The sequence below is a fragment of the Canis lupus genome, chromosome 8 (genome assembly GCF_048164855.1).
Source record: "Canis lupus baileyi chromosome 8, mCanLup2.hap1, whole genome shotgun sequence".
NCBI classification, from domain to species: domain Eukaryota; kingdom Metazoa; phylum Chordata; class Mammalia; order Carnivora; family Canidae; genus Canis; species Canis lupus.
The window spans coordinates 41,129,767-41,151,961 of record NC_132845.1 but is presented as its reverse complement, the minus strand read 5'-3'; the positions used below and the strand labels follow the sequence as shown (position 1 = coordinate 41,151,961).

The following is a 22,195-nucleotide window of genomic DNA, read 5'->3' as shown; positions in this document are numbered from 1 at the left end:
ATACGTTAAGTTTTTTAAATGGTAAACTACTCATGAACTCAGCACTGAGGGAGCCTTTGGGATCATAGGACAGCCAGTCTGACCTGCTCATAGGTGACCGAGGTGCACCCAGACCAGCTGGGAACAGGCCACAGAGCGTGCAGCTTTAACCATGCATTGTCTCCTCCTTCCCAGCAGCCGGAGGTGGGAGCGAGCCATGAGACACTGCAAGGGAGCACACCAGGCTCCACAGTGGAGGAGACATGGAAGGTCCAGAAGGAACTGGATGAGGAGACTGAGCGCAGACAGCAGCTGGAGAAGGAGGTCCAGAGTGCCCAGGAGGAAATCCGGACTCTGCAACATCGGAGCCCCCAGGAAGCAGTGATAAAGAAGGAAGTGTTGAAGAAAGTACCAGACCCTGTGCTCGAGGAGAGCTTCCAGCAGATGCAACGGACACTGGTGGAGGAGCAGCATAAGAACCAGCTGCTACAGGAGGAGCTAGAGGCGCTTAGGCTGCGGCTGCACACCCTGGAGCAGGAGACCAGGGACGGGGGGCAGGAGTACGTGGTCAAGGAGGTGCTGCGCATCGAGCCAGACAGAGCCCAGGCAGATGAGGTCCTGAAGCTGAGGGAGGAGCTGGAGGAGCTGAGGCGGCAGAAGGGCACCCGGGAAGCAGAGGCAGCCCTCCTGCAGCAGCGCATTGCAGCCCTGGCTGAGGAGAAGAACCAGGCACAGGAGAAGGTCACCAAGAAGGAGGTGGTGAAGCTGCAGAATGACCCCCAGCTGGAGGCAGAGTACCGGCGGCTGCAGGAGGACCAGCAGCGGGAGGGCAAGCTCAGGGAGGAGCACGAGGAGGAAGTGAGTTTCCTCCAGGACAAGCTCAAGAGGCTGGAGAAGGAGCGGGCCATGGCGGAGGGGAAGATCACAGTGAAGGAGGTGCTCAAGCTGGAAAAGGATGTGGCAACTGAGAGGGAGGTCGGCGACCTCAAACGCCAGTATGAGGATGAGGAAGCCAAGGCTCGTGCCAACCAGAGAGAGAAGACTGAGCTGCTCCGCAAGATCTGGGCCTTGGAGGAGGAGAATGCCCGAGTGCTGGTGCAGGAGAAAGTGCGGGAAATCGTCCGGCCGGACCCTGAGGCAGAGAGGGAAGTGGCCAATCTCCGCCTGGAGCTTGTGGAGCAGGAGCGCAAGTACCGGGGGGCCGAGGAGCAGCTGAAGAGCTACCAGAGTGAGCTGGAGGCACTCAGGAGGCGGGGCCCCCAGGTAGAGGTCAAAGAAGTGACTAAGGAAGTCATCAAGTACAAAACTGACCCTGAGATGGAGAAAGAGCTTCAGAGGCTCAGGGAGGAGATTGTGGACAAGACAAGACTCATTGAAAGGTGTGATGTAGAAATTTACCAGCTGAAGCAAGAGATCCAGTCCCTGAAAGACACCAAACCGCAGGTGCAGACCAAGGAGGTGGTCCAGGAGATTCTCCAGTTCCAGGAAGACCCCCAAACCAAAGAGGAAGTACAGTCTTTAAGGGCCAGGCTATCGGAGGAGCAGAAGAAACAAGTGGATCTGGAAAGGGAGAGGGCCTCCCAGGAGGAGAAGATCAAGCAGAAGGAGGAGGAGCTGTCCCACGTGAAGGAAAAGGTGGTCCAGCAGGAAGTGGTCAGGTACGAGGAGGAGCCTGGCCTGCGGGCTGAGGTGAACGCCTTCACTGAGAGCATAGATGCGGAGCTGCGGCAGATCGATACCCTCCGTGGGGAGCTGCGGCGGCTGCAGCGCAGGCGTGCGGAGCTAGAACGCCAGCTGGAGGAGCTGGAGCGTGAGAGGCAGGCGCGCAGGGAAGCCGAGCTGGAGGTGCAGCGCCTGAAGCAGCGGCTGGCAGAGCTGGAGGAGGAGGGGGAGGCCCGGGAGAAGGTGACTCTCAAGCAGAAGGTCGTGCTGCAGCAGGACCCCCAGCAGGCCCGGGAACACGCTCTGCTCAAAGTCCAGCTGGAGGAAGAAAGGCACCGGCGGCAGGTGCTGGAGAGTGAGCTCGAGACCCTGAGAAAGAAGCTTGTCAACCTGGAGAAGATGGAGGTCAAGGAGAAGGTGGTCTTCTCTGAAAGTGTCCAGGTGGAGAAGGGCGACACTGAACAAGAGATTCAGAAGCTGAAGAGCAGCCTGGAGGAGGAGAGCCGGAGCAAGAGAGAACTGGATGCAGAAGTGAGTCGGCTGGAAGCCAAGCTGTCAGAGCTAGAGTTCTGTAACTCCAAGTCCTCCAAAGAGCTGGACTTCCTAAGGGAAGAAAACCACAGGCTACAGCTGGAGCGACAGAGCCTGCAGCTTGAGACCCGGAGGCTCCAGTCAGAAATTGAAATGGCAGCAACAGAAACACGAGACCTGAGAAATGTGACCGCGGTGGACTCTGGGACAAACCTGAACTCCAGACTGTGGTCCCTGGAGAGAGAATTGGATGACCTCAAGAGGCTCTCCAAAGACAAAGACCTGGAAATCGATGAGCTGCAGAAGCGCCTGGGCTCCGTGGCCGTCAAGAGGGAGCAGAGAGAGAACCACCTGCGGCGCTCCATTGTGGTCATCGACCCTGACACGGGCCGGGAGCTGTCCCCAGAGGAAGCCCATCGGGTCGGTCTCATCGACTGGAACATGTTTGTCAAACTCAGGAGCCAGGAGTGTGACTGGGAGGAAATATCGGTGAAGGGTCCTAGTGGGGAGTCCTCTGTGATCCACGACAGGAAGTCTGGCAGGAAGTTCTCCATTGAAGAGGCCCTGCAGAAAGGCAGGCTGACCCCGGCTCAGTACGACCGCTATGTCAACAAGGATATGTCCATCCAGGAGCTGGCCGTCCTGGTGTCTGGGCAAAAGTAAGCACAGCTCAGCCCTCCATCTTCTTGGAAGCCAGTGGCTGGCTGTCCCCTACCCAGTAGCACCATGTCTTCTCCTCCTTGGCCCTGTGCAGGCTCCTGACCTGCGCCCTCACTGTCATTCAACCTGGGTGAGGGACCTGCTTCATCCTCTAATCATTGGACAACCGTGATATCCCTCTTCTGTCCCTTCTCCTACACACTTCCATCAATAGACTCTCTTTGTGACATCTGGAAGCAACCCGAAAAACTAAAGCACATGACACAGGACAACCGAAGCAGACAAGCCCACTCTGCGCACTGGCCTTCACACCCCAGGTGGGGGGATTCTAGGGCAGAAAGGCCTCCCTTCCACACACCTTTCTGTACATCAAAGGACTGGGCCCCTCAAGGCTGCTGACCTACATTCACATTCCCCCAGGGTTCTGGCTGAGAGCAGACTTTCTGTCAGAGGCCTCCTGGTGAGATAGATCTGGGCTCTAGGCCAGAAAAGGTGCAAAGAAACCAGAACAGTGTTTGGCCTTCGGTGCTAGAGTGAAGGCTGTCAGCCAGACTGTCCCAGGGGAATGCACCATCAGAGAATGCGTTGTGGTTCTGAAATTATTTTCATAAAGGACTCTGTTGCTGTTAGCCTTAGCTTCAGTGCCTTACAAGTCTTACTAGCTCATTGGTATTTAGGTATACTACACACTTGATTTTCACCAAATGAATTTTAGGTTCTCTGTTATCTCATATATTATGTAACAAAATGGGACTAGGGAACTCTATTTATAGTGCAAAAATAAACACCTGGTGGCTTGATTCTAATTTCAGTGTTTCTTCTTTTGCATGTGAGGCTTATTATTTCCCCTGTTCCCTTTTGGCTTTTGGCCAAAATGGATATTCCACATATACCAGCTCCTGGGGGAAGAAGAATTAGTTGCAAAAAAAAAAAAAAAAAAGTAGAGAATGAGAAACAATGTTTTGGAAACCTTGAAACAATTTATTGAGTTGCTTTATACAAGATTAACAATTTCCATACCACCCCCCAACACCAACATAGTCGCGCCGCACAAAAGCCACAGCCCCTCTCACACCTCAGGAGCGGCTGCACCAGGGACAGCCCCGCAGCCCTGCAGCCCCAGGCCCCGCTCTGCCTGCCGGCCCGCCCGGCCATGGCTGTGGAAGTCATTCACTCTTTCGTTACCACAAATAAAGCATAAACAAGAAAAAGAAATCTCATAAACTCCCCATCAAAGAAACGTTTCCCTGAGGCAAGAGGCATCACTAGATTCCTAAAAATGAGGGTATTCTGCTCCAGCTGCACACTCAGTGGTACATGGGGAGGAGGGAGCGCTGCAGGGAAGGGACCTTGGGTGTCCTCGGGTGGAGAAGCCTGGAGAGTTCCCACTGCTCCGTGTTCACGGACGGCCTCTGCGGCTCTGAGCTCAGCAATACAAATCTCTTCTTTGGCTCTTTTGCTACTACCTAAGACTATTCTGTAAACAAACTGGAAACCCAAGTTGCAAAAAATAGATATAATGAAGGGATAAGGAATCCACTCTAGCCCGATGTGAAACACATGTTGGTTCTTAACGTTTAAAAAAAAAGGAAAGAAAGGAAAACAAAAAAGAAAAGAAAAAAAGAGCAGAGGCCTAGCCGGACAGCTGACAGAGGTCTAGCTCCGCTGGAAACCAGGCAAACCTCTGCATGACTGTGAGTTACTGAGCGCTGTACCCTGGAAGGCAGGAAGCAAGAGAGCTGCCTGTGTCCACACAGGTGTACATTCTGAGGAGGCTGATTACTCGTAACATATTTGCAACCACTTAGCCAAAGCAGTCAGTTCAGACACACCAGGTGGTACACACTTCACAGGACAGGCCAGGGCTTTGACCATCCTTGTGAAGCAGCCACTGGCTGAGTGTGCTCTGGGATAGCTGTCCTAGTCTGTCTCTGACGCACTTTCCGAGCTCATTGGCGCACCACCCTTAAGTCAATGCACAGCCCTGCTGCCTGGAGAGCTCCAGGATGGCAAGGCTTATTTCTACATGGCAGATGCTTCACAGAGGCCTGTTCCTGCAGCTCTGCCTGAGAATGGTTTCTAAAGAAAACAAACTGGAATGTCTGTGACTTGGAACCCCTCATATCCTTGGCCCTCAAAAAGGTGGAGGGCTTTGGGGCTCTGCAGTCCACCTGTATGAACTCTGAAAAAAACCAAAATGGGGGCTCTGGCTGTTGGGACCTGGGATTTGGGGGTCCAGATGACCTTCAAGTCAGGACAGCACAGATCATGATGTGCAACTGTAAAAAACTCAAATTGGCTATGTCTTAAATACAGACATATCTTTTAAAAAAGTCTTCATCTGAGATCCACTCAGAAGGCTGAATGGACGTGTGTCTAATTCTGCTCCACCATAAAGGCACTGGAATTATGTCTTACTATAATATGACATGCGAAAAGCAGTCCCATTCTATCCAATGCATTAATGGTAATGATGAAATCTGGACCAAAATAAGTGTCTTTAAAAATCCTGTCACAACTATTGAATCTACAAAGGTCTTTTTTTTCTGAAAGAGCTTCATTGTCATGTTCAGCAGAGAAGCTGGCCCCCACCACAACGAGCAAACATTAGGTGTTCTGAGTACTTTTCAAAAAAAAAAAAAAAAAAAAAAGTCTCCCAGCTGTGTGTTAGCCTGGATTTTTGTCCTGTTGAGCACACAGCCTGAGGATGGGACGGACACCATGACCATCCAGGGATCCTGCTGTGGCCAGAAGGAGTCCCTGACCAGTAGGGCACCATGAGGTACTGTGACCAAATGCCAGGGGTCAGGTGGATTTAGAGCACGTGTGCCAACTGCTCCACCCTGACACCAGAGCTTCGTACATGACCCAGCGCGCACCCCAGCCCAGAGTTGCCCCTCCAACGATTGTCCATGACAGAGCCGCGGAGCCTGGAGCACCAGGCCAGTCAGTGCCTCTGGAGAAGCCCAGGGCTGCTCCCCTAACAGAAGGCACATCACAGTGCCAAGAGACGCTCCACTTAGCACTCACACCTTCTCCAGAAGAGAACCAATCGGCAGAAAGAGCATAGTGATTATCCAGTTTCTGAGACCTACTTGTTCAGCTTCTGCCCAGACCTAAGTTAGTCGGGCCTTTCCTCTGAAGAGGTCACAATTTCCGTGGTACACCAGGCCCTTTTCCATGAAGTTGAGAAGCATCTGTAAAAGAATAAGCAAAAACAAAACAAAACAAAAAAAAACAAAAAACAAAACAAAACAAAACAAAAAAAAACACAAGTCTTTCAGGATCTCGGATTCCCTTAAGGTGGCAGTAACAAAACCTCAAGGGAATCACTTAAATAGCAAAAGCCCCTGAACGCTGAGTGTTCTAGGGCTCCAATGAGCCCAAAAACCCTTGACAGAGAATGAGTGCATTGCTACTTGCAGCAGCTTGTAGTGTGCATGGCTTTCTGAGCACTGTGAAGGCAGCTGCTTGCTGCATGCCATGCGACCAGAGCGGCTTCTGTTCTCAGCTGCCACCACCATCCCCTGGAACACTGGACTCAACATTGAGGCCTAGAGACCATGCTGCACTCAAGCAGCAATGAGCACTCTCTCAGCATCAAAACCCTCAGGTCCTACAAAGACAAGTTCAAAGGCACTAGCATTCTGAGTCTGCAGGGGAAAGAAAGCAAAGCAGACACAGTCACACAGCTGAAGTAAGCATGCAGCATTTTGTTTACAACCACTCTATATAATCCTCCAACCTGAAGAAGCTTTAAAAGAGACAGAAATGGCACAAAGAAGTTTTTCTTTTCTTTTTCTGAAAATACCACAGGCCAACACCCATGTTTCCAATGGCTTTTCAATTATTTCCTGTTTCAAAGTGTGACATTCCCCAAAGCAAGCAGAGGCAATGCCATCTTTCAAACCACAAACTCTCACCTACGTGGCTCTATAACCCCCCACATTATCCTCTTGCTACAGCAGCAGCCACTAGTTTGCAGAGTAAGTCCACTGCAATTACTGCTTCTCTAGAGGAAAATGGGAATCACTGTTGGTATAGGCTTAGCCCTTTGCTTCCTTTCTCTAAAGCAGCAAAATTTCCAGTTTGGAAATTTTCAATCCATTCTTATACCCATATGGCCTCTGGCATTCACTAGGAACACATCAACCTCAGGACATGGGGGCCAGAGACCCACAGCAAATCTGGAGGCAGACATAGATTGGGAGGCATCAGGCCACAGGTATGCCCTGCCAGGCAAGCTCCCTGTCTTCCTTCCACCCCACTACCTGTGCACCAGGGCTACCCCAGGCTCAGCTTCCTGAAGAATGGCTCTGCCATGACTGATGTAGCCTTCCTGGTCCTCTCTGGAGCAGGTCTATCATAGTAAGAATAGTAGGCCAAAACCAAAATCCCATGAAGCTTCCTGCCAGTGTTCCATTAGGTACACTTGAGAAGCAGGTTCCATTCCAGTACAGGGTGAGACCAATCACTTACTATGTACTATGAAGGTTACCAGCTGGGGCATCTGTGCTGCATACCACACCCTTTTTCTGAAATCCACTGATCTACGGAGATGAAAAGCAGGAAAAGAAATGGAATACTGCCCCAGGTCTTGCTGTGCTCCTGAACATCTGCCTTCACCCCCGAACTTAACTGAAAGTTGCTCCTGTCTGGCACACATGCTGGCATCACAGGTAAAGGTCCCTCCTAAAACATTGCCACTGTGACCTCACTGCTGTTTGGGGTCTCCCTTTCACTTAAAGTTTTGAGAGGCTTCTGTTAGCTGGCAGCACCTGGAAGGTGTAGCAGCTTAAATGCAAACGCTTTTCAGTGCCCCAATTAGCCCTTGGATATTAGCACCAATGTAAGCACCAAGTTTAGCTCAGGGACTTCCCCTGCCTTGAACACAGGCCACTACCTCCTCCCCCGTGATCACACAGGGTGAGGTTGACCCAGTGGCAGTTCCAAGTGGGGAACGAGGGGAAATTTCAAAGTGGAAGCCTGTGTCAGTTTCTGAGTACCCAAAGAGCCAGAGCCTTGAAGGACAAAGCAGGACAACACAGTAACAACGAGGTGAAGACACTGAACTTCCTGGCAGCAGACAAGGCATCTAGTGGGTGGGGAGCAGAATAGCACATTGTGTGCGTGGCACTCTGATCACCTGGCAATTACCTGGCAGACTTTGCGGGATGTGGGTGGACACGGCAGCGTGTGGGAGAGGCGCTGCACGGGGTGGGCTGGAGTGCAAGCCAGCCAGGAGACCTGAGAAAAAACAGGAGGGGAGAAAAGAACAAAACACACACATTGAAGACAAGAACAAAAAAGCTGCTTTGGTGGTTGAGATCCCAGACAACCTACTGGACAGGTTCCAGGTGAGAACCCCACGGGGAGGGGGCTCAGCATGGTTCCCAGGAACTCTGCCCATGGTCACACACCAAACAAACACAGGAACCCAGCACATGACAACAGAACTCATCAATCATAGCACAGGCACTGGGGAACCTTCTGTCCCTCCAGCATGATGAGAGGAAAGCAACACTTACTATGGTTGAGGCCGTGATGGAATGTCCCAGGAGCAGGACCCGTGACAATAGCATCCTTGGAAACCCCTGCTTTGGCAGAGGATTCGGCGCTGAAGGAGAGCACATGGAGAGGAAACTGGGAGATGATCCCCAAGGAGTTGGAATTCATGGCTCCGGGCAGTTTCGGGCTGCCGGACTTGTACGATGCAGACAGCAGATTTAAGGGCGAGGAGCTGGCCAGCAGCACAGCCCCACTCGTTCCTTTCTAGGAAAGGAAACACAGCATGGTCAGAACGCCAGTCCTGCCCGCAGCTCACTCACAGACCAGAGCTGGTAATGGATGTGCAGGGTGGGGACCCACTGGTAACCACCCCTTAAGAAGGTGAAGGTGCCCCCTGCTCTGTCGCTCCAAAGGAAGGAAGAGGAGTCTCTGACCCAGCATGGAATGGCTCCCAGGACAGTGTTCATTTAAAAAGCCGGGTATAAAATATGCCTTTGTGCGAGAAAGGAAGAGTATCTCATGTAGACAGCAAAACAGATGTAGGCATATACAAATGCTTATGTGTCCATCTTTATATACATAAAACACAAAGTTGTATGTGTTGATCTTTGTTCTTAGATAGAAGCAGGAAAAACCTGAAACTAAGGAATATAGTTACCTTGCAGGGGTGGTAGGAGCAGGACACAGGCAGATGAGACCTTGCTGAACATACCTTTCTATAGTTTTGTCTTTCTAACTACATAGTCTTTTTTTTTTTCATAGTCTTTTTTAATATGTTGGAAATATGAAAACAACTGCTCTCTCCCATGTTCCCAACCTGCATCTAAACTTCTGTAATTACCCACAGGCAAGCCTCATGAACCACTGTACTCTGTCAAATTGCCTTATCTGACCTACAGAGTCCTTTAAAACCCAACCAAAACCTATCCAAGATACTCATATTCCTGGGGCATGAACATCTCCACAAAACTGATGATCTGAGAGGTAACGCCATTTTCATTTACTTGTTTGGACAGAAGGACAAGTAGGAGGCTATGAAATATGAAAGTAGTTTAACGGCTCGTTCTATGCCACCCAGGATCCCTGCAAACCAGTCCTTTCCTTCTGCTCATCCACAGGAGAAGTTTCAGGATCTCCTGGGATTCCTACCACCAGAAAAGTAAAGACCTGAAAACAGGAAGCCCAGTCCTCCTTCCAATTTCTGGGCTCACTGTTCCTACCTGACCTTCAGTGTCAGATCTCATTCTCCGACCAGGGCAAGGCAAGCGGCCCTGTCCACAAGACCCATGAGGGGTGGGCTGCTGTGCCAGGACACTCACTGGCAAGGAGGTAGACGATGTCACGCTGCTAACCGCGCTGGACTTCAGGGAGGAGGTCAGTAGCTTTGCCACTCCCTGGGTCCCACCGCTGGAGTCTCCATTTGGACCACCTGGAGGGGCCACCAGGGTCAGCTTCTGGGAAACAGGTGGTTTTTTCACTGCAGAGCCTGGGACAGGTCTGCTGGCAGACTGTCCTGTGGAGGGAGGCTGTACACCGGGGAGCAGGTTCCCGGAAGTAGAGCTCTGGACTGGTGTTCCTCCAGAGGAAGAGCTGCCAGAAGAAACCCCATGTTTAGAGACAGAGCTGGCAAAGGGACTATTCTTATAAGATGGCCCTGAAGAGCCGGCTGAGTGCTGTTTTGCTGGATGGCTCAGGGCGGTAGAGGACGAGGCTGGGGTCTTATGCGAGTTGCTGCTGGAGGCTGGTGTGCCTCCTGAAGAGGCCGGCGTGGAGGGATGGAAGCTCTGGCCTTTGGTTGCGGTCTTCACAAGCTGGAGGAGGGAACGATGGCACTGTGGGGAGGAAGGCTTTGGGCCCTGGAGCTTATTGACAAAAGGAGCTGGAGGGGTGAAACCCTTTTGCTGTTGAGTGCCTGCATGAAAAACTTTGACTTGGGGGCCAGGCACAGGAGCTGCTGCCTGGGGTGCGTGAGACGTCCGTGGCAAGCCATGGTGCTTTGCTTTGGACTGGTGCACTTCTGACAGGCCCTTGCTGAGCATGGCCTGACAGGATAGCTCTTTGTAGCCAGAGCTCTCTGGTTTTTTCTCCTGAGAGGACTGCCCCAGTGCCAAAGCCTGTTCAGCCAGAAAATTGAGGGGAGACTGCAGAGAACTAGAGGTTGGCGGGGCAGAAGGGCTGGGCTTTGGAAAGTTCCTCTTCTCTTCTGAGCACCCGACACCCACCATCTTCTCTGCAGGTGCCTTTGAGGGTGCCGGCAGTGGGAACTCAGAGCCCCCACCTGCTCTGCTGTTCAGTACAGCCAGTTCCTTAGACACCACCTCCAAAGAGGAGGCTGAATTACGGATCAAGTCCCCATCCAACGAGTCCTCCAGGTTGATAGGAGCAGGATTAGCAAGGCTGCCAGACGCCTGGGTTGAGAGCTCCCTGTTTGCAGCCCCAGTGCTCAGGCCTCCTCCTGGGTGTTCTGAAGGCAAAGGCAGGGGGCCACCAATCTGGCCTGATGGGACGGAAACCTTTTTATCAGGCTTAGTGGATGATTCCTAAAGGAAAATAGAAATTCTGATGTTTAGAAATGTCCAACAATGCCAACCCTGGCCTTGCAGTGAGGATGCAAATGTGAGAACACCATGAGGCCCAAAGATCCAGGTTTTCTTGTACAATCACAAAACAAGAGAGGAACAGAGCAGTTGCCGTGCCTGCTTCAACTTGAAAGTGCTAAACTCCTTCACCCTCTCTGGTTCCTAGTTGGCTGGCTTGGCTTACCAAGCATACTTTCTTGCTATGTACATACCCACCCGCAAAGAAACCTTCTCTCTCTCTTTTTTTTTTTAATATTTTATTTATTTATTCATGAGAGAGAGACAGAGGGAGAAGCAGGCTCCATGCAAGGAGCCTGACGTGGGACTAGATCCCGGGTCTCCAGGATCACATCCTGGACTGAAGGTGGCGCTAAACCGCTGAGCCACCGGGGCTGCCCAAACTTTCTGTTTCTGAAAAAGTAAAAGGCTCAAGCAAAGAGATGGCCTCACACTGTGTCAGAGTATTCCCAGTTGGAATCAGAAAACGAGGCATGGCATGAGAATTGTCTTAAGTTAGCTTTCTTTTCCTCCTTGGTCTTCTTTAGCATCTATCTCCTCAGCTCGTGCAAAGGAAAAGTCCTGTCATAGGAGCGGAAACAGGACCTACCCCATCACTCCCACATCCCAAGTGCTTAATGCAGTTTGTCTTAGACACTGTAGGAGCTTCACAGATACTTAAGAATATAGAATTGACACAGCTTATTCTCACGGACTGTTTATATATGATCAAGGGCACTATAAAGCCTCATGAGCTATTAAAAATTTTGGTAAAACAGCAATTCTTACTACACTGAAAAGTTTCTGCAAGGTCTAACATGGTTTTCAGTCTCTGTTTTCTAGCCACTGTATTACCTTCCATCTCTGCCAGGTAAATACAACAAAGCCACCTGCCCTTTCCAGTGCAGCTCCAGGCTAACCTACACCTGGCTAGCACTGTTCTGCCGTGAGGAGTATCCTCACGCTAGAAGACTTTCACATCTGCAGGGGCTCTTCACTCCTCAGAGAGCAGTCAGGAAGACTTCATTTGAATCCCACAAACACCACCAACAACCCAGAAATGGTCTCCTAGAACTAAGGCTGGAAGGCACTAAAGTAGCCCAGCTCAGGTCTCTGCCCGGCCAACCGCAGGCCCCTGCAATGGGCCAGGCTGCCTCTTTGTATAGCCTGAAGAGTACCATCCTGAAGAGCTGTCACTCAGTCCAGCACGGCTCAAGGAGCTGCTCTGGTCACCTGAGAGGTTTCATATGTATGGCTGAAGAGAGAGGAGAATTCATGACCCTGAGCAGGCTGACTCACCTTCATCTTGATTTTGGAAGAGGCCATGACTTTCTTCTTGGCCCTGTTCAAAGGAATGAACACAGAAAAGGGTTAGAGGAGATCCACAAAGGAGGTGAAAATAACAGTTCTTGAGAAAGTACTGGGACACTCACAGGATTGACGTCAGATGCCCATGGCCTCGTCTGCTCTCCTTAAACAGAGTCCTGAAACAGAAAGAACACTAAGCAGTCTGCATAGACCCCCCCTGAAGGCAAGCACTCTGCTTCTAGAGCTTTCCTAGCATCCTTGGTACTCAGTGACTATTATGCCTTAAATGTCAGTGGCCTGGTGAGCTTAATTCCTAGTGAGAGAGTCTTAAGTGGCTGCACTGGCGACTCAAAAGCAAACAGTCTAGAGTGACCCCAAAAAACTATGGTTCTGTCCCAAAATTTCTCATAGTGATTTCTCCCCTAAAGGCAGAAGTGATTTCCTTGTTGCTGATTCTCATTCCTTCTAAGAGTCAAATGTGTAATGACCACAGTTTCTCTTTTTCTAGGGAAACACAACAAAATTTTCTTTATGCACCTCCCCATACACTTTCAGAAGTTCAATCTGTAAAGAAAAGAGCAAGTCCACCTAAAGAAGGGATACAAAGAAAGGCTCCATGACTTGATTCTAGGAAGATGGTACAGTAGGAAGCACCAGGAACTGTCAACCCACCTGGACAACAACTACACTAATAGAATCTAAAATAATTATTTTAGGCGTACCTGGGTGTGGCTCAGTCAGTTAAGCATCCAACTCTTGATCTCAGCTTAGGTCCTGATCTCAAAGTTGTGAGACCAACCTCCGCATTGGGCTATATACACTCAGCGTGGAGTCTGCCTGAGATTCTCTCTCTCCTTCTCCCTCTGCCCCTCTCCCTGTTCACACATTTGCACTTTCTCTAAAAAAAAAATAAATCTTAAAATAACTATTTTGGAATTCTAGAGTATGTTGAAGGCTTACAGCTTTCAGGGGAGGACCTAAAGAGTAAACTGCTGTCAATTCTAGCACAGTTGCAGCCTCCTGTCCCCAGCCCCACGTCAGGCAGCTGCACACGTGTCCCCAGAACAGTTTGCCCACAACTTGCAGGAACTTGGGAGGTCCTCCAAGTACTGGGAACCTCTGCTCTGATTGCTGCTTTTCATCACAGAGGTACAGACAGAGATGGGCAGCCACTGCTGTCTCTCCCCACCCCATGGCAAGCCCCTGCCCCTTTGGCTGAGGTGACTTCCAGTGGATTTGAAAAACTGTTGTCCTTTTCCCTCCTTCAATGTTCACGTTCTCACTTTTAGGAGACAGATATTTAAAAACAGAACATTCAAAACAACTGCATATATGGGGGAAAGTGAGAGAGCGACTACCCGTGCCCAAGCAAGGACTCAGATAAGACCCAGGAAGACATTAAGTTTACACCACAGGCTGATCTCAGGCAGAGAGACCACCCACAACATTCACAAAAACAAAAATATACAGAATGGGGATAATAGGTAACAATACTGTATTGTATATTTGGGTTTTTGGGTTTTTTTTTTTTTTGTATTGTATATTTGAAAGTTGCTGGGAGAATCCATCTTTTTTTTTTTTTCTTTTAAAGTAGGCTCCAAAAAAAAAATAAAATAAATAAAATAAAAAATAAAGTAGGCTCCAATGTGGCGCTTGAACTCATGATCCAGAGATCAAGACCTGAGCTGAGATCAAGAGTCTGACACTTAACCAACTGAGCCACCTAGGCACCCGGAAGATAAAAAGTTCTCATCAAAGAAAAGAAAAATTGTAACTATGTGAGGTAAATGATGATCCCTAGATTTACTGTGGTAGGCATTTCACAAATATCAAATGTAAAACCATTATGTTTTACACCTGAAACTAATTCTACGTTGTATGTCAATTATATCTCAAAAAAAAAAGATAAAAATAATAACAAGAAAAAGTAAACCTGGGGGAAGTGAGAGAATCTGATTTCTGGAGTTACCACATTCAATTCAAATCTAGTGTTCCACACACATGCACAGAAAAAACAAAACATAAGGCAAACAAACAAATAGGAAAGTAAAGGCTGTTCAAGGGAAAAAAAATACCCAGAAACTCTCTCCAAAAAAGATCTAATGGCAAATATATTAGACAAAGATGTTAAAGCAATGGTCTTACAGATGCTCAAAGAACTACAAGTAGATGTGGAGAAAGTCAAGAAAGATTGTTGTGAACAAAACGGAAATAACAATAAAGAGACAGAAAACCTAAACAGAAACTAAGAAGAAATTCCGGAACTTAATAAAAGTATAATAACAAAAATGAAAAATTTCCTGGAGATGCTCAAATACAGATGTGTGCAAAGAGAAGATAATGGAAATTACCATTTCCATTACAGAACAGAAAGAAAAAAAGGAACAGAAAGAAAAAAAGACTGAAAAAAAGTTATGAACAGAACAGACCTCAGGGACATGCAGGGCACCATCTCTTGGACCACATGCACACCACATGCTGTAGAAGTCCCAGAAGGAGAAGACAGGGCAGAAAGGGCAGAGAGAACAGTGGAAGAAATATTGGCTAAAGACCCCTCAAATCTGATGAAAAAGATGAATATAAACATCCAAGATGCTCAGTGAACTCCAAGATGAACCCCACAGAGAAACACTGTAATCAAACTTTTAAAACAAAAAGAATCTTGAAAGCCCAAAGAGAGAAGTACATCATCACTTAAAATTATCAGCAGATTTCTCATCAGAAATGTTGGGAGGCCAGAAGATAGTGGGCAAATATACTCAAAGTGCTGAAAGAAAAGGGCCAACAAGAATCCTATATCCAGCAAAACTGTCCTTCAGAAGTGGGGGATCTATGAAGACACTTTGAGACAGACAAATGTTGAAGGACATTGTGACCATTGGACTGCTCTGCGGGAAATGCTCAAGGGCGCCCTTTGCAAATAAAATGACATCAGACAGTACTTTAAAGCCATGTGAAGAAATAAGGATCTCGAAAAAGTAAATATAAGGGCAATTATAAAAGCTAGTTTTCTAATGTTTCCAGGGTCTCAGTTAAGTGTCTGACACTTGATTTCAGCTCAGGTCATGATTCCACAGTTGTGAGATGGAGCCTCCCAGAAGGCTCCACACTCAGCAGAGTCTGCTTGAGATTCTCTCTCTCCCTCTGCCCTTCCTTCCTATTTGCATGGACACGCGTTTTTTTTCTCTCAAATAAATCTTTAAAAAAACAAGCTAGTAATCTCCTAACAGTGGTTTGTAACTGAACTTTTTACTTTCTACATGATTTAAGAGACTAATATAAAGAAAAAATAGCAATTATTAACATAAAAGCTAATATTACTGTAACTTTGGTTTGTAACTCCAAATCTTGTTTTCTACATAATCTAAGACAGTAAGGCATTTAAAAAAATTATTAGCTTATGTTCTGGGGCTCACAATGTATAAAAATGTAATTTTGTGCTATCAGCAACCAAAGCGGGGACAGAACTGTACGGGAGCAGCGTTTTTATAGGTCATTGAATTTACAGAAGCAACCCCTTCTTTATCAGTAATTACTTTAAATATGAATGGATTAAATTTTCCAGTCAAAACAAAGATTGACAGAATGGATAAACACACATGATCTAACTCAATTCTGTCTAAAGGAACTGACTTGAGACCTAAAAACAAAAACAGGTTGAAGGCAAAAGGATGGAAGAAGATACTCCACACACACAATAATCAGAGAGAGAGCAGGGAGGAAGCTATGCTGGTATCAAACAAAACAGACTTTAAATCAAGAAAGATTACAAGACAGGGCACTGGGTGGCTCAGTGGTTGAGCATCTGCCTTTGGCTCAGGGCATGATCCTGGGGTCTGAGATTGAGTCCCACATCGGGCTCCTCATAGGGACCCTGCTATGTCTCTCCTTCTATCTCTCATGAATAAATATATCTTAAAAAAAGATTATAAGACAAAGATCATATGTATTAATAAAAACTTCAAAACAGCAAGAAGACGCAATAATTATAAACATTCCTATACTGGAAGCAAAAACTGACAGAAATGAAGGGAGAAATAGGCAATTCTACAACAGGAGTTGGAGAATTCAGTACCCATTCACAATAATGAGTAGAACACCAAATAGAAGACAAATAAAACAGCAGAAAAGTTAACATAGTAAACCAACTAGATCCAACAACATATACAGTACACTACCCAACAACAAATCATTCTTCTCAAGTGTACATGGGTCATTTCCCAGGACAGACCATATATTAGGTCACAAAGTAAGTCTCAAGAAATTTAGACTGAGGCACTTGGGTGGCTCAGTCTGTTAAGCATCTGCCTTTGGCTCAGGTCATGACCCTGGGGGTCCTGGGATGGAGCCCTGAGTCAGTGGGCTCCCTGCTCAGCAAGGAGTTTTGTTTGTCCCTCTCTCTCTGGACCCCCATCACCACCACTGTGCTCTCTTTTGTTGTCTCAAATAAATAAAATATTTTAAAAAAATATTTAAAAAGATAGATATCATGCAAACTGTCTTCCCTTACCTCAAGAGAATGTAGTTACAAATCAGTAACATAAGAAAAACTGAAAAAATTCACAAAATTGTGGAAATTAAACAACACACTTTAAAATTTTTTATTCATTTATGTATTCATGATAGACACACACAGAGAGAGAGGCAGAGACGTAGGCAACGGAGAAGCAGGCTCCCTGCAGGGAGCCCAATGTGAGACTCCTCCCAGGACCCCTGGGATCACAATGGAGCCAAAGACAGATGCTCAACCTGCTGAGCCACCCAAGTGCCCCAACAATACCCCTTTTAAACAATCAATGGATCAAAGAAAAAAAGTCACAAAGGAAACAAGAAAATACTTAAAAGATGAATGAAAAGGAAAACACAAATATACCAAAACTTACAGCTCAAAGGATGCCAAGGGGGTACTATAGCTATAAACATTTATGTTTAAAATAAGAAAAATCTCAAATCAACAACCTGACTTTACAACTTAAGAAACTACAAAAAGAACAAATTAAACCGATAGCAAGTACAGGGAAGGAAATACAGAAGATCAGAGCATAGGTAATGAAGCAGAGAATAAACAGAGAAAAATCAGTAAGAGCAAAAGTTGGTTCTTCGAAAACATCAAGACAATTGGCAAACCCTTAGCTAGATGGACTAAGAAATGTTCAAGAGGATACTCAAATTACCAAAATCAGGAAAGTGGGGACATTACTACTGATTCTAGAAAGAAAAAAGGATTCTAAGAGAGTACTATGAACAATTGCACACCAACAAATGGGATTACATAGCTGAAATGGACAAATTCCTACAAACACAAAACCTACCAAGACTAAATCCCTAAGAATTACAAAATCTAACTATACTTGTAACTAGCAAGAGGACTGAATCAGTTATGAAAAACCTTCTGACAAAGAAAAGGCCTGGAAATGATGGCTTCAGGGTGGATTCTACCAAATATGTAAAGTACTACTACCAATCCTCAAACTTAAAAAAAAAAAAAACTAAAGAGGGAATACTTACAAATTCATTCTATGAAGTTGACATTACCCTGATACCAAAGCCAGGCAAAGATAGCACAAGAAAATTACAGAGCAATATCCTGTAAATAACACTGATGAAAAACTTCCCAACAAAATACTAGCAAACAGGATTCAGGAGCATATTAAAAACATTATACATCACAGACCAAGTGAAATTTATGCCTGGAATGCAAGGGTGATTCAACATACAAAAACTGATCAGTGTAATATACCACGTGAACAGAATGAAGTAAAAAACCCCACATGATCATTTCAACTGATGCAGAAAAGGCACAGGACAAAATTCAACACCCTATCATGATAAAAACACTCAACAAGCTTGTAATACGATTACTTCTACATAATAAAAGCCAAATATGAAACCCCCCAGTGAACATCATAATGGTAAAAAGCTGAAAGCGTTTCTTCTAAGATCAGGATAAAGGTAAGAATGACAACTTTCACAACTTCTATTCAACACAGTACTGGGAGTTCTAGCCAGAGCAGTTAGGCCAGAAAAAGAAACAAAAGGCATCGAAATTTAGAAGGAATAAGGTGGGCTCCGTTTGCAAAGATTATCTTTTATGTAGAAAACTCTGAAGATTCCAGAAAGTTTTAGAATAAATGAATTTTGCAAAGTCTCAAGATGCAAAATCAACACACACAAAAATCAGTTGTATTTCTGTACATGAAAAGGAAATTACAAAAATAATTCTATTCACAACAGAATCAAAAGAAAAAAACAAACAGAAAAACTTAGGAATTAACTTCACCAAGGAGGTAAGAGACTTATACAATGAAAACGACAAAACACTGCTGAAAGAAATTAAAGACATAAATAAATGGAAACACATCCCGGGGGCACCTGGGTGGCTCGGTCGGTCAACCGGTTAAGTGTTTGCCTCAGCTCAGGTCGGTCAACCGGTTAAGTGTCTGCCTCGGCTCAGGTCCTGATTCCAGGGTCCTGGGATAGAGCCCTGCATTGGACTCCCTGCTCAGCAGGGAGCCTGCTTCTCCTTCCCTCTCCTTCTACTCATGTGCACACCAGTGTGCTCTAATAAATACAATCCTTTAAAAAAAAAAAAAAAAGATTTCTTTATCTATTCATGAGGACAGAGAGAAGCAGAAACATAGGCAGAGGGAGAAGCAGGCTCCCTGTGGGAAGCCTGATGCAAGACTCGATCCTAGGATCACAATCTGAGCCAAAGGCAGATGCTCAACCACTGAGCCACCCAGGCGCCCCAAATAAATGAAGGAAAGAAAAGAAAAGAAAAATAAGGAAAAGAAAAGAAACACATCCTATCACAGACTGGACAACTTAATATTACTGAGTTGTAATCTCAATATTAGCTAAAGCAATCTATAGATTCAATGTAATCCCCCAAAAATCCTAATGACTTTTTTGCAGAAAAAGAAAAACCCATTAAAATTCATATGGAATTTCAAGAGATTCTAAAAGCCAAAAATAATCTTGAAAAAGAATAAAGCTGGAGAATCACACTTTCTGATTTCAAAATTTACAAAGCTAGATTACTGGATTACTATCCAGCGTGTTATTGGCATAAAGACAGATACACAGATCAATGGAAGAGGACAGACAGCCCAGAAGTAAAACCCTCACATATGTGGTCAAATGATTTTCAACAAAGGTGTGAAGACCAATGAAGGAAGGACAGTCTTTTCAACTGATGCTGTGAAAACTGGATATCCACATGCAAAAAAAAATGAAGGTGCACCCTTTATGTAATGTCATATACAAAAATTAACTTAGCTTCATGACACTGGAGCTGACAATTGCTATCTTAGATATGACACCAAAGGGACAAGCAACAAAATGTAGACAAATTGGACTTCACTAAATTTAAAAATTTTGTACACCAAAGATACCATCCACAGAGTAAAAAAGTAACTCACAAGATGGGAGAAAATATTTGGAAATCACATCTGTCAAGGGATTAATATCCAGAATACAGAAAGAACTCCGAAAGCTCAACAACAAAATATTTCCAATTGAAAAATGGGCAAAAGACTTGAATAGACATTTTAAGAAGGTATATAAATGGCCCATAAGTAAATGAAAAGATGTTCAATGTCACTAATCACTAGGAAAATTCAAATCAAATCTATAGGGAGATACCACCTCAGGTCCATTACGACAGTAGCTACCATCAAAACCCCAGAAAATGTCAAGTACTGGAGAGGAGGCAAACAAGCCCTTGTGCACTGATGGTGGAAATGCAAAATGATATAGCCACTATGGAAAACACTGGGGATCCCTGGGTGGCGCAGCGGTTTAGCGCCTGCCTTTGGCCCAGGGCGCAATCCTGGAGACCCGGGATCGAATCCCACATCGGGCTCCCGGTGCGTGGAGCCTGCTTCTCCCTCTGCCTGTGTCTCTGCCTCTCTCTCTCTCTCTCACTGTGTGCCTATCATAAATAAAATAATAAATAAATAAATAAATAAATAAATAAATAAATAAATAAATAAATAAATAATAAAATAAAATAAAATAAATAAAATAAAATAAATAAAATAAAATAAAATAAAATAAAATAGAAAACACTGGTGGTTCCTCAAAAAATTAAACATATAATTATCACATGATCCAGCTATTCCATTTCTAGGCATAAACACAAAAGAACTGAAAGCAGGGTGTTGAAGAGGTATTTGTACACCCCATTTCATAACAGTATTATTCACAATAGCTAAGAGATGGAAGCAACCTAAGCATCAATTGATGCATGGATAACCAAAATGTGGCTTACACATACAATGGAATGTTATTCTGTGCCTTAAAAAGGAAGGCAATTCGGTAATGTGTAATAAAGACAAATCCTTGAGGATATTATACTGAGTGAAATGAGCCAGTTCCACAAAGATAAATTCTGTATGATTCCACTTTTTTTTTTTTAATTTTTATTTATTTATGATAGGCACACAGTGAGAGAGAGAGAGGCAGAGACACAGGCAGAGGGAGAAGCAGGCTCCGTGCACTGGGAGCCCGACGTGGGATTCGATCCCGGGTCTCCAGGATTGCGCCCTGGGCCAAAGGCAGGCGCTAAACTGCTGCGCCACCCAAGGATCCCGATTCCACTTCTATGAAGTACTCGGATGAGTCAAAATCATAGAAAGTAGAACAATGATCACAGAATCTAGGGTGGGAGGATGTGAAGTTATTGTTTAATAGGTAAAAAACTTCAGTTTTAGAAGATGAAAGGAGTTAAAGGGATGGATGGTTATGGTTGCACAACAATGTAAAGGTATTTAAGATTTTCTTTTTTTAATTTATGTATTCATGAGAGACACACATAGAGAAGCAGAGATATAGGCAGAGGGAGAAGCAGGCTCCCCAAGGGGAGCCTAATGCGGGACTCGATCCTGGAACCCCAGGATCACGCCCTGAGCCAAAGGCAGACCCTCAACCACTGAGTCACCCAGGTATCCCTGTAAATGTATTTAAAACCACTGGACAGGGCAGCCCGGGTGGCTCAGCGGTTTAGCACCTGCCTTCATCCCAGGGCGTGACCCTGGAGACCCCGGATCGAGTCCCACGTTGGGCTCCCTGCATGGAGCCTGCTTTTCCCTCTGCCTGTGCCTCTGCCTCTCTCTCTCTGTCTCCTGTGTATTCTCATGAATAAATAATAAAATTAAAAATAAGTAAATAAATAAAACCACTGGACAGGGCAGCCCGGGTGGCTCAGAGGTTTAGCGCCACCTTTAGCCAAGGGCCTGATCCTGGAGACCCAGGATCAAGTCCCACGTCAGGCTCCCTGCATGGAACCTGCTTCTCCCTCTGCCTGTGTCTCTGTCTCTCTCTCTCTCTCTCTCATGAATAAATAAATAAAATCTTTAAAAAAAATGATGGTAAAATTTTAAAAATTAAAAATAAATAAAACCACTGGACGGTGCACCTAAGAATGATTCAGATGGTAAAGTTTCATGTAAAGTGTATTTTCCCACAGTGGGGGAAAGGGGAGAGCACAAGCTCCAGCCAGCTTTCCTATCTGTGGACGGCAGTCATAGTTCCTTCACACGGAAAGCTACACATCACAGAAGTTCAGCCCTTAACTCCAATAAGCAGTCAGCCTGATCCTCGCCAAGTAAGACTTCTGTTCAGAACAGGAAGATATTTCCAAGATGAATCTACCTCTCAACTTCAATGGGGAGCCATTATCTCAAAACAGGTAAGGGCAGACTGAGGTGAGATGTGCATACCCCAATTCAGAGCTGAAGTGGGACAAAGCATGACAAAGACAAAACCCCACAGATAACTTCCTTCGTCAAGGGAAGAATAAGAGCCATTCACAGCAACCAGTACACCCCTAACCACTCCAGTAAGGCTGGAGTTGACTCAGCTAGACGGTGACTCCTGAGTTAAGGGACCCTGTTGGCCTGGCAGAACAGAAGCATTCAAATATTTCTGTACTGCAAGAACGCTCCACCTCATCACCACACTGACCATAC

At 46.0% G+C, this 22,195-nt stretch overlaps 2 protein-coding genes across 7 annotated transcripts in view; one reads left to right on the top strand and one right to left on the bottom strand.

Annotated features, from left to right (window-relative positions):
• Nucleotides 1-3,638, top strand: part of PPL (periplakin) — a 45,667-nt gene extending 42,029 nt beyond the window's left edge. Inside the window, exon 22 of one of the 2 annotated variants that reach the window (XM_072835636.1) lies at nt 178-3,638. In XM_072835636.1, coding sequence (XP_072691737.1) covers nt 178-2,835 — 2,658 coding nt within the window. In that variant the 3' untranslated portion in view covers nt 2,836-3,638. Of the gene's footprint in view, nt 1-174 lie in introns of both variants that reach the window. The other variant, XM_072835635.1, reaches the window with a different exon arrangement.
• A 154-nt stretch (nt 3,639-3,792) lies between these two features.
• UBN1 (ubinuclein 1) overlaps nt 3,793-22,195 on the bottom strand; it is a 39,299-nt gene continuing 20,896 nt past the window's right edge. For 2 of the 5 annotated variants that reach the window (XM_072835637.1, XM_072835642.1), the window contains 7 exons: nt 12,350-12,400; nt 12,216-12,258; nt 9,561-10,880; nt 8,361-8,604; nt 7,990-8,079; nt 7,312-7,382; nt 3,793-6,029 (listed from right to left, as the gene is read on the bottom strand). In XM_072835637.1, the coding sequence (XP_072691738.1) occupies nt 7,327-7,382; nt 7,990-8,079; nt 8,361-8,604; nt 9,561-10,880; nt 12,216-12,258; nt 12,350-12,400 (1,804 nt within the window). In that variant the 3' untranslated portion in view covers nt 3,793-6,029; nt 7,312-7,326. The remainder of the gene's footprint in view (nt 6,030-7,311; nt 7,383-7,989; nt 8,080-8,360; nt 8,605-9,560; nt 10,881-12,215; nt 12,259-12,349; nt 12,401-22,195) is intronic. The other 3 variants (XM_072835640.1, XM_072835638.1, XM_072835641.1) reach the window with 3 other exon arrangements.